This window comes from Narcine bancroftii, chromosome 3, assembly GCF_036971445.1.
Source record: "Narcine bancroftii isolate sNarBan1 chromosome 3, sNarBan1.hap1, whole genome shotgun sequence".
Taxonomy (NCBI): Eukaryota; Metazoa; Chordata; class Chondrichthyes; order Torpediniformes; family Narcinidae; genus Narcine; species Narcine bancroftii.
The window spans coordinates 366,298,820-366,313,501 of record NC_091471.1 but is presented as its reverse complement, the minus strand read 5'-3'; the positions used below and the strand labels follow the sequence as shown (position 1 = coordinate 366,313,501).

Here is a 14,682-nt window from a genome sequence, read left to right as displayed (position 1 = left end):
TAATTGCACGGATCTTTGTCTTGTTTTAACTTTATTAAATCTGATTTTCATTCGCTTTAATGCAGCCAGTTAATATTTAGTTGCATTTTCTCTTTTTAGGGTCAGTAGGGAGAAGTGCTCAGCCCTCGATTATTTTGTTGTCTTCTCCTCTGTGAGCTGCGGCTATGGAGTTGCTGGCCAGAGTAACTATGGTTTTGCCAATTCTGCCATGGAACGCATCTGTGAGCAGAGATGCCGTGATGGATTGGCAGGTACGTGGTAATCATTGGAAAGAAATGGCCAAATGTTATTTCTTCGTGGAAGAATTTCTGAAGGGAGTTGGTTTGGTTTTAAATTGATGCATTTCAGATGCATTTAAAAATATTTGAACCTGGAATTTTTTCCTGCTGAAGGAAAACCGTTCCATGGCATTTGACTGGACCTGCACGTCTGCCCCGGTGCATCAAATGCTCCCTCTAAATCCAATTATCTGGCATTGTGAAGGTGTGGAAGGAGCAAGTCAAGGAGGAAATTGTGTAGGGTTGGGGGAATAATGGAGCGCTGTCTGTAAGGAGTTTGTACCTTCTCCCATTTTCTGTGTGGGTTTCCTCTGGGTTCTCCAATCTCCTCCCATCCTTCAAAACATACCGGGGATGCAGGTCATTGGATGTATTTGGGCAACATGGGCTTGTGAGCAAAGGGCCTGTTACTGTCCTGTTGTCTAAATTTAATTTTTTGTGAGGAAAGTGCTGTTTTTTGGAAGTAAGTTGGATGTGATTAATAGGTAAAGTCAAATGCTTGGAGGTGCTGAGGATAGCAAGGGTGAGCTTGTTGATAATCTTGCCCTACCCAACCCCAGCACCTGTCTGGGCTGATGGGTCATTTGAATGAGTTAGATAAGACTCTAGTGGGCAAAGGAGTTAAGGGTTATGAGGATAAGGCTGGAAAGGGGTACTGATGGTAGTGATCAGCCATGATCTGTAAAATGGCGGTGCTGGCTCGACAGGCCGAAGGGCCTACTCCAGCTCCTATTGTCTATTATCTCTTGAACTAACACTGAAGCAGGCCTCAACCCTTCATTTACCATCTTGTCCAGTGCTTTCTTTCAAAGAACTCCTAAGGCCAATACAATTTTGCACAAATTATATGAAATGTTTGAGTTTGTGCACATCATAGCATCTGTGCAGGGCCATAGCCCAGAGAGAAGTTCCAGCAGAAATGTTCTGTCTCAGTAAACACCCTGAGTCTCCACTTTCCTCACTATCATCTCACACTTCTAGCAGCTTACGGGGAACGTCCCATCATTCACAGGCAGGCTTTTGTGGGTGTCCATTTTATTTCTGCTGCATTTTGTGTGTAAATGGGGCGATGTCTTGCAGAGGGCAGGAATAAAAATGGGATAGAATATTTTATTTAAATACGTACTTTGCACAATATAAAAATATATCTTTATTCAAACTTTCTTTTGTCTTTTTTATGTCACTTTTTAGAACCATAGAACACAACAGCACAGAAAACAGGCCATTCGGCCCTTCTAATCAGTGCCGAAACATCATTCCATTCGTCCCACTGAATTGAACCATAGAACACTATAGCACAGAAAACAGGATTTCTTTACATCTCCCTTCAAGTTGCAATGTCCCAAAAGCAATTATTCAGCCAATAGCATAGCAACATTTCAGCTAAATTCTTTCCTTTTGTAGCACTTGAATAACAGATGTCAGGGATGAAGGTGCATGAAATATACCCAAATTACTTTTGAGCATGTAGTGCGTATGGAAAGAACCAAAGACTTGTTGATCCAAACCAAGGCTTTTATTAACTAAAAGACTGGAGCATATCACAAGTAGGTCGACCAGTCCAGAATGACCTGGTCTGACTAGGAGCAATCCTTTAAGACCTCCCAGTAGGCGTGGCTACACTCTCAGCCAATCACAGTCATCCTACACTACAATCTGTACATACGCAGATTGGTGATAGAATCTGTTCTATCACATTCACCCCTTCTTTGAGAACCGACCCCAGGGTGGATGGAGGTTAGGGGCTGTACTGATCATGGGGCCTGACCATCCGCCGTGGCGCCGGGATTGGGGTCGCCGGAGTCGTGTCACCAGCAGGTTCGTAGGGTGCAGCCACTGCTTCGCTCAATTCCCCAACAGCGTTGTCAACAGTCTGGCCTGAGCTAGAGGGGTGGTGCTGGTCCCTCTGTTTAAGCACATGACCTGGGGGAGAAGTAATAGGGGGAGGTTGGGTTAAAGGCACTGCTGCACCTGATCCGGCTTGGGCTAGGTCCCTTACCGAGACTGTGTCCTCCCGCCCGTCCGGGTACTCAACGTAGGCATAATGCGGGTTTGCATGGAGCAGAGTCTCGGTCAACCAAGGGGTTGTACTTTGAGTACTGGAAGTGGCGTCGCAGGAGGATCGGACCGGGAAACGTGAGCCACGCCAGTGTGGTCGTACCTGACTTGGATTTCCTCGGGAAAGAGAACATCCTTTCATGGGGGGGGTGGCATTGGTCGCGGTGCATAGGAGGGAGCGAATGGAGTGTAGGGCACTTGTGAGCACGTCCTGCCAGCGAGAGGTGGGGAGACCTTTGGACCGGAGGGCAAGCGTAACCACTTTCCAGACAGTGGCATTCTCTCTTTTGACTTGCCTATTATCACGTGGGTTATAGCTGGTGGTCCTGCTTGAAGCAAAACCACGCTCCAGGAGGTACTGCCACAGCTCAGCGCTCATAAACGAGGACCCCCTGTCACTGTTGATGTAATTGGGGTACCCGAAGATGGTGAAGATGCTGTCCAGGGCCACTATAACTGAGGAGTCAGTCATGTTTGAACGGGGCACAGCGAATGGGAACCGGGAGTACTCGTCGATGGCCGTAAGGATGTAGGTGTTACGGTTGGTCGACGGTAGGGGCCCCTTGAAGTCTATGCTGAGATGCTCAAATAGACAGGTGGCTTTGATGACGTGGGTGTTCTCTGGATGGAAGAAGTGGGGCTTGCACTCAGCACACACACCGGGCAGGCTCGGGTCATGGAGCGAGCTTTGACAAAGTGCGTGAACCAAGAGACCCCTGGATGACAGAGCCTCCTCGTGGAGTTCTGCAGCCTGTCCAGTTGTACGTTGGCACAAGTCCCCCTGGAGAGCGCATCTGGTAGGTCGTTGAGTTTACCAGGCCGATACAGTATGTCATAATTAAAGGTGGAAAGTTTGATTCTCCACCTGATGATTTGTGTCATTCTTGATCTTACCTCGCTGGGTATTGCTAAACATGAAGGAGACCGCGCATTGGTCGGTCAGCAGCATAAAACACCTGCTAGTGAGGTAGTGTCTTCAACGACGTACTGCTTCGACTATGGCCTGGGTCTCCTTCTCGACAGAGGAGTGCCGGCTCTCAGGACCCTGGAGGGTTCTGGAGAAGAAGGCTACCGGCCGGCCAGCCTGGTTCAAGGTAGCTGCCAGTGCAAAGTCAGACGCATCGCTCTTGACTTGGAACGAAGTGGACTCGTCGATGGCGTGCAGCGTTGCAGCAGTGATGTCCGATTTGATGCAGCCGAAGGCCGCTCTGGCTTTGATTGACGCAGGAAGGAGGTGGTCTTGATGAGTGGCCGTGCCGTGTCGGTGTAGTGTGGAACCCATTGGACATAGTAAGAGAAAAAACCCAGGCAGTATCTGAATGCCTTCTAGGTGTGGGGGACGGGGGGCAAGTCCATGCAGTCGGGGTCCGGCATGACCACCCCGTTCTCCACCACACAACCCAGAATTGCGAGCCGAGTGGTCCGGAAGACACACTTGTCGAAATTGTAGGTCAAGTTCAGCTGAATTGCAGTATGAAAGAATTCTCAAGGTTGGCATCGTGATCCTCCTTGTCATGGCCGCAGATCGTGACATTGTCCAGATATGGGAAAGTAGCAGTCAGCCCATTCTGGTCCACCATCTGGTCCATTGCCCGCTGGAAGACCGCGACGCCATTTGTTACCCCCAAAGGGTAGTCTGAGGAATTGATACAGCCACCCATTCGCTTCAAAGGCCGTGAAAGGTCGGTCTTCTTGGCGGATTGGGAGCTGATGATAGGCCGAACGTAAGTCGATGGTGGAAAATACACGGTATTGGGCGATCTGATTCACCACATCCGTGATCCGTGGAAGAGGGGACGCATCCAGAAGCGTGAAGCGATTGATTGTCTGGCTGTAGTCAACCACCATCCGAGGCTTCTCCCCGTTTTAACAACCACCACCTGGGCCCTCCATGGACTCGAGCTAGGTTCGATAATGCCCTCATCCAGCAGTCTACGCACTTTGCTTGTGATAAATTTCCTGTGTTCATAACTATATTGCCGGCTTTTTGGTGGCCAAAGGCTCCCAGCCAGGGGTGAGATTTGCAAAAAGCACTGGTGGAGCAACTCGGAGGGTGGAGATACTACAGGTGAGGCCCCGGGGCGCAGGGGAGGGTGACTCGGGCTGTCGCTGGCAGGAAGTTTCCAGGGTGGAGTGGTTACAGACAGAGAGCGGAGTGTGAGGCCCCCCCCAAAGTGCAGGGAAATGGTGCATAAATGAGAAGTTATTTCAATGCATAATTAAAAATAGAAGAACCAAAGCATTTTGAGCTATTTAAGGATACCTGGGTATATTGCAGTAACTGAGAATTTTTTTTGATTTTTGCCTTAGGTTTAGCCATACAGTGGGGTGCCATTGGAGATGTGGGTGTCATCTTGGAAACCATGGGTGATAATGACACGGTAATTGGTGGAACTTTGCCTCAGAAAATCAGCTCCTGTTTAGATGTTCTGGACCAGTTTCTGAATCAGTCTCATCCAGTTATGTGCAGCATTGTCCTTGCTCAGAAGGCCATGGTTATGAAGACTGATGGCAGTGGCCAACGGGACCTCATTGAGGCTGTTGCCCACATACTCGGTAAGCTTTTGCTAACTCAAGTTGCCATAGTATGATCCAGGATCTACTACTCTGAGCAGTGATATTGTGGATTCAAATTTTTTTATAATTAATGGAGAATCTACTATATGTGGTCCAATATTTCATGGTTAATATAACTTGGTATAAAAATAGATTGATACTGTACAAAATTAATGTACTTTTGTCACTTTGCAAAAGCATCTGTCTGTTACCACTTTGGAAATATACATCACAAAACAATGGTTTCTTGAAATGAACGACTGGAGAATTTACATTGAGAATTACTTCTGCCAATACTGTGACAAGAGCATTGCTTCTATTAGAATATTGAACAAAGTTAGCAATAGTTGTTTGTTTTGTAAAGTCCCATATGATTTAGTCTACCTTTCACTGTTTTGGCCTTTTGGAAATTAGTCTAGTCGTTCTCACTGAAGTATTAAAAATGGAACTGGAGGAGGTGAATTAATCTCTAATTTTACCAGTGATATCTTCAGTAATCTCTGACCTAGTTCTACGTGCTCACCTTTTCTACATATTTTTGCCAGTTGATTAAGTTTAAATTTGAAGTTGATAGATTTTTATTAATTAACTCAAATTAATGACTTCTGGTGGAAGAGTTCCAAATTTCTATCTCCTTCTACTGGACTAATGTTTCCTAAATGAAAGGCCTCATGTTGAATTTTGGGTTTACTGCCTAATCCCATCAACAGAAATAGATATTTGTTGCCTCACCTCTCAGTTCACCATATATGTGAAATGTTCAATCTTTAACCTTGTTAAATTCCACTGCAAACTTGGTTTGTGCTTTTTCAAAACTTCAGTAGCATCTCGTGAGGAGAGAAAAATAGGCCATATTCTCCTAGTTAAGCCTACCAAGGTTATGTGTCAGGACATGGGTGTTCTATGGTGAGTAAGGGGAGAGTTAAGAACCACTGGTCTAGGTGTTTAATGCAGGTTTTCACTCAAAGGCTTGGAAGACAATAATTACGTTCTTGGAGTATGTGGTGGGCAAATCCCTTTCTATTCAGCATGAAAAAAGGGTCCCAACCTGAAATGTTGACTGTCCATTTCTCCCCATGGATGGCACCTGTCCTGCTGAGTCCTTTCAGCTCTTGTTGTTTCCTTAAGATCCCAGCATCTACAGTTCCTGTGTTTTCTCCTTTCCATACTTGAGAAACAGATGTATATTATTTCAGCCAGGCTTGTGATTGGAGAGTTGATCCTTACTGTTGCCCCTTTCCTTAGACTGATGATGGTGGTACCAACCCAACACAGACAGCGGTAGATTTTGATTCCTGCTTCAGTTTGGCTCCGACGTTAAAGATTAAACATCTCAGGAGAAACTAACTGCAATTGTTAATTAAATAGAGTGTACATGAACATTTTGTATTCAGCCATTCACATGATAAGATTAAACATTAGACAGCATGGTTAACTAGTGGTTAGCACAACACTATTACAACACCAGTGACCCAGATTCAAATCCAGTCTAAGGAGTTTGTACATTCTCCCCATGTCTGGGTGGGGTTTTCCAGGTGCTCTGGTTTCCTCCCACCCTTCAAAACAAATGATGATTGTAGGTCAATTGGTGTATTTGTCGGGCAGGTCCTGACACATACCTTGGTAGGCTTAACTAGGAGGATATGTCCTATTTTTCTCTCCTCACAAGATGTTACTGAAGTTTTGAAAAAAGATGCACAAGACCACATTTGCTGCAAGTTTAAATTTTTAAAAAAATAAATGTACACAGCTGACAGACCTATGCATGTAATAAGCTTCACTTGTGTACTCATGCAAAACAATCAACTTGACAGAAATTTACTGTTCACGCTCACTTAATGTATCTGAAAGCCTACCATTTTATACAACCGACGACATTGTAGGGACATTGCAATCATGGTTGCTGGTCTTGATCTGTTGACCTGAAATTCTGTTCTTCTCCTCAGGTGCACGTGATGTTAATGGCTTAAATCCAGATTCAACTCTTGCCGACCTAGGCCTCGATTCATTGATGGGAGTGGAAGTACGACAAACACTTGAGAGGGACTATGAAATAGTTATGGCAATGAGAGAAATCCGACAACTCACCATCAATAAATTGCGTGAACTCGTGGATAAATCTAGCAATGCAGGAGGTAAGAATCTGAGTTTCTTCTTGGTGTTCTGATGTAACTGCACCTTGCTTGTGCCATTTTGGTTATACTTGTTGCCAGAATTTGATCTAAAATATTAAACTAAATTTGAACAGTTCTGCAAATATGAGAAATTTTGGTTTGTAACACACTCAGACAGCATCAGCTTGCCCCAGAATCTAAGATGAATTTCTGATATGTACCTCAGCTCAGTGTAACCCAATCCTTCAACACTTTTTAATCAAAAAATGTCTATCTCTGGCTTCAGTGAAGCTAGAGTCCAGACATTTCTCATTTGTACGAGAGCATTCCAGATTTCCACTATCCCTGTGTAAGTAAAAAGAAGAATTTAATTCCTCAGTGGACTAAATTTTTCCCTTGTTTTGTAGACCGACCGGTCTTATTTTTCCAACATGCCTGGTGTAAACCCAAGCCAACAGCAGCCTCTTTATCTGAAAGGTGGTATTTGAAGCACAGGGATGAAATAAAATCATTTACAATTCCATCATCCCTCCTCTATAAACACATTGAAGTTGAAGAATAATAAGTAGATTAATCTGGGATGTTTTCTTTCCTTTTTTTTAAAAAAAATAGTATCATGACACCTTTTGAAATGCCAAAGGCTCTTGCAATTCTGCTTACGTTAAAATTCAGATCCGGCCTCTCTCTGAAATTGTCCCCCGAATTGCTGATCATTTCATTGTTTTCTGATTTTATTCCTGTTTCAATTTTTGCAGACTGACAAAAAATATTAATGATGCTCCACATGAAAATACAATTTGAAATGCACATGTCCTTGTTCTGAGTCATTTCTGATTTCTTTTGTGCAGAATCAAAACCTGCTGTCCTGACACCAATAGACTCGCAGATGAAAGATCTGGACCTTGATGTTCTGCTTGTCAATCCTGAAGGTGCAACCATCACTAAGCTGAACAATGTAGAAAATAATGAGCGCCCTCTCTTCTTTGTCCACCCAATTGAGGGATCGGTTGAAGCTTTCAAGACTCTTGCATCCAAAGTCAGCATTCCCTGTTATGGTCTACAGTGTACACAAGGTAAATATATGAATTGGCCTTGACTAGGGAAAAAAACCTGCCACCTTGGGGAACATTCTATTGGGGCGGTGGGGGGGAAATCTCAAATGTTCAGATTTTAGCTAGTTGTTGCAACTTTAGTTATTGAAAAATGTATAGGTTTTTATTCCTTAAACACTGCATTATTTATGCTCATTTTTAACAAGGGCTATTTTCAAATTATTATATGAAAATGGTATTAAGATGACTAGCGAGCACAGATGGGGAAAGTTCACACAGAGGTGGGAGTGGAATGAGCTGCCAGCTGAACTGGTGAATGTGCACACAATTTTTGACATTGAACAAAAATTGTATGGGTTCTTGGCTGGGAGGGTATGGAAGACTCTGCTCCTGGTGCAGGTCAATGGGACTAAGTCAGTAGTTCTCAACCTTCCCTCCCCCCCCGTCTCTCATATACCACCTTGAGTAATCCCTTATTAACCACATAGCATCCATGGCATAAGAACCACTGGACTGAGTGAAATAATAGTTTGGCATGGAATAAATGGGCCGAAGCGTCTGTCTCTGTGCAGTGTTCAATGATGCTATAGTCCTTTGAAGATTTTCTGCTTCACCTAAATTGCATAGACTTAAACTGCTCCAAACTTCTGAGGAATCTGACTGAAGAACAGGGCTGGATCACTCTGCTAACAATACACTGTATACCACTAACGTTTTGAGCGAACAAATAAAATGTTATCTTGTTATGTAAACAACTTTCATATTTCCCACAACAGTGCTATGAAGAGCCAACTGTACCTCATCACTAGGGATTGCTATGATCTGAAAGATGCATTTTCCTTTTTGTAATACACCATTCATGTCAAATTTACCAACCCTGTCTCTCTCCATTCCATAAATTGTTTCAGAGACTTGGACAATCGCTGGTGATGTGCAAAACCATCTTATTTGTGCTTTATTTATCTTTGTGTTGATTAATCATTATTTTTCTATTTTTGATGCAGCTGCTCCACTGGATAGTATTCCAAGCCTGGCTTCTTATTATCTTGGCTGCATTAAACAGGTCCAGCTCAAGGGGCCTTACAGAATTGCTGGCTATTCTTTTGGTGCTTGTGTGGCATTTGAAATTTGCACACAGCTGCAAGCACAGGCAAGCATGTCACGTCCAGTTGACTGCCTTATCTTACTGGATGGTTCTCATTCGTATGTGGCGGCATACACTCAGGTATCAAACTAAAGAATCTATTCTTTTTATCTTGTTGCAAAACTGAATCCAACTTTCCCAGAGCAAATCTGTTTGTTTCTCTTGCCCACCTCATTGTCAGCCTTCATTTGTTTAACACCCCTCCAGAAATTCTTGCCATCTGCTGGTTGAAGGTTCTGATGAAGGGCAAATTCATGAAATATCTTTGTTTGACTGACCTGTTGTGGATTTGCAGCCTTCACTGTATTTTTTTTTAGTAGATTTGTTCTTACCCCATTATTTATATGCTGTGCATTTTTCTGGATCACAATTGAAGTCATTGAATGGAATAATTTGAGGCACTCGATGGAAAAATCCCTCACAGTGACATTGCCTCCAAACTGATCTGACCTTTGTTCATTTCTCATGAGTACATCCTTTCAGTCTTAGAACTGTAGAAACAGGACTAAATCCACTCAGTAAGTGGAAGAAATTAAATGGGCAAGATCAAAAATGCTTCCTTAATGTAAAAAAAACTGTTCTTGTTATTTGACCCTTCCTATGAAATATCAACTTCTAGACCTTTTTAAACCTCCTTGTTTATCTATGATCAGTACTAATATTCCTCTTTCCTTGTACTTCTAGAGTTACAAAGCAAAACTGACCACTGGTAATGACGCTGAAGCAGAAACCAAAGCAATGTGTGCATTTGTTGGGCAATTCACAAATGCAGAACATAACAAAGTAAGTTCAGTGAAACCTCATCAGGAAAAGGCAATGAATAAGTCATCATTAATCTAACTGTGAGTGAGAAGTACTGTTATGCTGTTGTATGGGACGATCATGGTAACTTAAAATTTTCACCTTGAAATCAGGGTCGACCTATAGAAAGAGTCTAAAATTATTACTAGACAACGAAGCTGCAACACTGTCACCATCTTCCTGCCAGCTCGGCACAATCTCAAGCATGCCCTGTTATTTGCAGAGTCTCAACGCTCCTCCGTGTGATCCATCCACCCGCTCCAACTGCGGAATCACAATGCTCCTCCGTGTGATCCATCCACCTGCTCCAACTGTGGAGTCTCAATGCTCCTCCGTGTGATCCATCCACCCGCTCCAATTGCTGTTAGCTCTGTGCAGGCTTTAAACGGTCTGTTACTTACTGGAGCTGACAGTGGTTTATTTTAAAGTATCCAAATAAAATTTAAATCTTTAAATGATCATTTATTAGTATATTATGATTTGCTTTTAACATCATTAATTGGTCACTGTGAGTTAGGGGGCTGACGTCTTATTAAAGGATATCACTCAAAACTAATATTTTAGGTGGAAATTCTGGGGTCATCCTATACAATGGCATATAGGCTACTGAAATATTGTCACAATTCTAATGTGAAGGTAGTTCAATTTCATGTAATATAAATCTCATTGTTGTATCCAAAGAAATGGTGTTGAGAAGATTAGATGCTCCTCTCCATTGTCCTATGGGTCTCCATTAAATTCCCCAATTAAAGGAGCAGAAATTATTACTGTAAAAATATAGAAATGCTGGAGGAACTTGGCAGGTCTCGCAACGCCAGTGAGATGTCTTCTAGAGCTTGGTTGACTGTTTAGTTTCAATGTTGACAACTTGTAAACAAGTAGGATCAGTTTTTTGGGAATGACTTCTGTATGTTTTTGGTAAAATAAATGTTGCTAATACATTCCTAATATTTAGAAGATAAGTTTCTGGAGGGCTGTTTCTGCCTTTCTGGAGGGTGAAAAAGCAGTAAAATTGGGTGGACGAGCTATGGAAACCCTGGGAAAAAGATACTCATCAGCCTAACAGATTGCACCTTATCCACGGTAACAGGAAAGCTGAAAGATGTTATTTGGTTAATTAGTATGAGATTATTTGAAATAAAATGTGCATTAAATTCCAGCATAATTGCATAAAGTATGCCAATAAACCATATTTCCCTGACCTGTTATGAAAACATTGGATTTGTAGTTGGCTGAGTTATCAATTGTTGGTGCAAGGTAAATTAATTGGCCCCTTATTTTTTAAACTAAGAATGGGAAATTGTTTCATTTAACATCTTCACTCTGTCTGCTTTTTTTAAAAAAATCCTTCTCCACTAAGGACAGGAAAATTGATTGCTTGGATGGCCCCCTTTTCTAAGTAAACCAGATGGTTACTATCTGGCCTATCTTTTTGGTTAATTAAAATCTTTGAGATCTGATTGGGCAGAGGCACACTTTTCCATTTTTGTGGGTTCTGAAATGGTTGATAATTGGGATCCACTGCCTGTGCTGAAGATGAGGTAGGAAATGCCCGACAGGATGGTTGGCATTATTTTTGTTGGCAAATAGCCTTCTGAATGTTCTTTTAGGTTCTGGTTGAATGACTGAATTACTCATGCATAAGAATTTCTGTACAACAATGAATTGCAGTTGAAGAATTAACCATTTCAGTCTGCTTTCCACAGCTCTTTGAAAAGTTGTTGCCTCTAGAGAACTTGCAAGCAAGAGTCAATGCAGTTGTTGATATGATCACCACAAACCATAAAAGCATTGACCGTAACACGTTAAGCTTTGCAGCTACTGCCTTCTACTACAAACTTAAAGCAGCTGACGAGTATGTCCCTGCTTCCAAATTTGGTGGGAACATCACTCTGGTGCGAGCAAAGACTACTCATGAGCTTCAGGATGGTCTTGGGGGAGATTACCAACTTTCAGAGGTGAGGTGTTGATAATATGTGAACGATTCCATTTCTCATTTGGTTCTTCCTGCTAAATCTGTTGAATATTTTGCTATAAATTCTCCTTGATATCTTTGAGCAAACATTTAGTTCAAGTTCAGGTTTATTATCATCTCTCTGACTATACAGCATTTCTCCAGACTGTGGTGCCCACACCTAGACAATATACAGCATATAATAATCACATGCGCATAAATATATAAATATTTTGGAACGATTTACTCGTTACAGGATACTGCTCATCAATCTCACAGCCTGATTTTTGAGACTTATCCAAATATCCTAATTACATTTTTTTTGAAAGCTTCTGTGGTGCTTCTGACGCTGTAACTATGTACAAATATGATGTCCTCTCCTTTTTGCCACATCTGTCTCCAGGCTCCTGTGTCTTTTTCCCAATGGTAGCAGAGGCCTGGGTGATGGGGGTCCTTGAGGATTGAGGCAGCTTTCTTAAGGCACTGCCTCTTGCTATCTCCACCCAATTCTGGATATATAAATGAAGATTTGGAGTTGAATAATTGAACATATTGGTTGGAATCTACCAAATGTTTTTGGATTTGGGTCCTAAATTTTAGAAGCCCAACAAGTTTGGGGGAGGGGGGAAGCAGTGTAGTGCCAGTATTTGAGAATTGGGGTGGGGGATACACATCAGAAAACCAAGAGGCTAGATAGCTTAACATCTGATGTGGGGAAAGTGCAGATATTTATAGTTTAGGATGTAACAGTAGGATGTAGAAAATTGTAAGAAAATCAAGTAGTCAATATGACATCATGAAAGAGTTTTTGAGGATGACTTTTTTTTAATAAAAAAGTTGAAGGGAAGCCAGTAGATGTAGTAGTGCATTTAGATTTCCAGAAGGCATTCAATAAGTTGCTATGTAAAAAGTTACAACACAGAATATGAGCTCATAGAGCTGGGTTTTTTTGGAGTGGGTTGGAGATTGACTGATTGGGCCACTTTTGAATTGGCCATCAGTAACTAGATGCATGTTGGGGGAATCAGTGGTGAGGCTGCAATTATTTTTAATTCATCATTTGGATGGTGTACTGTACAAGATTTACTGATGATACATAAATAGGTGGGGTAGCAAGTTGTAAGAAGGAGAACAAACAACAGCCTCCAAGATGAGTTAATGAGAAGGCAGAGAGTACCAAAGACAGGGAAGGATCCACTAACACCAGCATCATATAGACCAATATCTCTACTTATTTCAGATTATAAGATGATAACAAAATTATTAGCAAACAGATTGGCCGATTGTGTACCAAAAATAGTAAAACAAAATCAAACTGGATTTATTAAGAAAAGACGAACAGCGGATAAATTTATTAATTTAATTCATGCAGTTCAAGGAAATAAGGTGCCAACAGTGGCTGTTGCTTTAGACGCAGAAAAAGCCTTTGACAGGGTAGAATGGAATTATTTATTCAATCTACCAGAAAAATATATTAATTGGATTAAAGTACGGTTAGAGGGCTGGATGGGCTGGAGTTCGTTAAATGTATTCAGGATTGTTTTCTAAATCAGTTAGTAGAAGAACCGACTCGGGATGGTGTAATACTGGATCTCCTGTTAGGGAATGAGCTAGGTCAGGTAGCGGACGTTAATGTTGGAGAACCAATTGGGTCTAGTGACCATAATTCTGTTAGTTTTAGGGTAGTTTTAAGGAAGAGCAAGGAGAGGCCTAAAGTTGAGGTTCTGGATTGGAAAAGAGCAAATTTCGTAGGAATAAGAAGGGATTTGGGGAGTATTGAGTGGGACAGGATATTTTCAGGTAAGGATGTTAATGAAAAATGGAGGATATTCAAAAAAGAAATTACCACTAACATTGATAGGGAGGGTAAATTGCACTAAAATGAATGTCTTCCCAAAGATACAATACTTATTTCAATGTTTACTAATTCCCTTAACAGAGAAATTCTTTAATGAACTAAAGAGAATAATAAGGAAATTTTTGTGTAAGTGGGGGAAACTGAGGGTAGCATTAGATAAATTAACAGAGAGGTACAACCAAGGTGGTTTGCAGTTACCAAAATTTAAAAATTCTAGAGCAGCACAATTAAGGTATGTAGAGCTCGTCGAAAGAACGAAAGACTTGTTGATCCAAACCAACGCTTTTATTAGCAAAAGACAGGAGCTCTTCACAGGTGGCCGACCAGTCCGGAATGATCCGACCTGGCCCAGACAGTAGGTGTGGCTTAGCTCTCAGCCAATCGCTGTAAGCACAGTCTAGATACAGTAACTATATACACTATGTACATTGGTGATAGATCTGTACTATCACAAGGTATTTATCAGATTTTTATCAGACAAGGGAAAAACCAGATTGGACTAAGATAGAACTAGATAAAATAGGGGAGAAGGTACCGGAATATGTACTTTGAGTGGGATGACAAGCTGATACAATATAAAAGCTCAATAGTATTGCATCATTTATTCAATATATGGAAGAAGATTCATTTGGAAAGGAAAAAAAACAAATTACCAAATACCAAAATTATTATTGACGCAAAATCAGCTAATCCCTTTGACAATAGATAACCTTTCCTTTAGAGAATGGGAGAGAAAAGGAATTAAAAGAATAGAAAATTGTTTTTTGGGTAATAATTTATTAACATTTGAACAATTGAAGTACAAATATGGAATAACTCCTGGTACAATGTTTGCATATCATCAACTGAAAGCTTACTTAAAGGATA

General features: G+C 41.6%; 1 protein-coding gene across 2 annotated transcripts in view; it reads left to right on the top strand.

The window, feature by feature from the left end:
• fasn (fatty acid synthase) overlaps positions 1-14,682 on the top strand; it is a 91,832-nt gene that overhangs the window by 71,130 nt on the left and 6,020 nt on the right. For both annotated transcript variants that reach the window (XM_069930220.1, XM_069930221.1), the window contains exons 36-42: positions 100-251; positions 4,647-4,892; positions 6,839-7,027; positions 7,855-8,079; positions 9,063-9,283; positions 9,887-9,985; positions 11,710-11,961. In XM_069930220.1, coding sequence (XP_069786321.1) covers positions 100-251; positions 4,647-4,892; positions 6,839-7,027; positions 7,855-8,079; positions 9,063-9,283; positions 9,887-9,985; positions 11,710-11,961 — 1,384 coding nt within the window. The remainder of the gene's footprint in view (positions 1-99; positions 252-4,646; positions 4,893-6,838; positions 7,028-7,854; positions 8,080-9,062; positions 9,284-9,886; positions 9,986-11,709; positions 11,962-14,682) is intronic.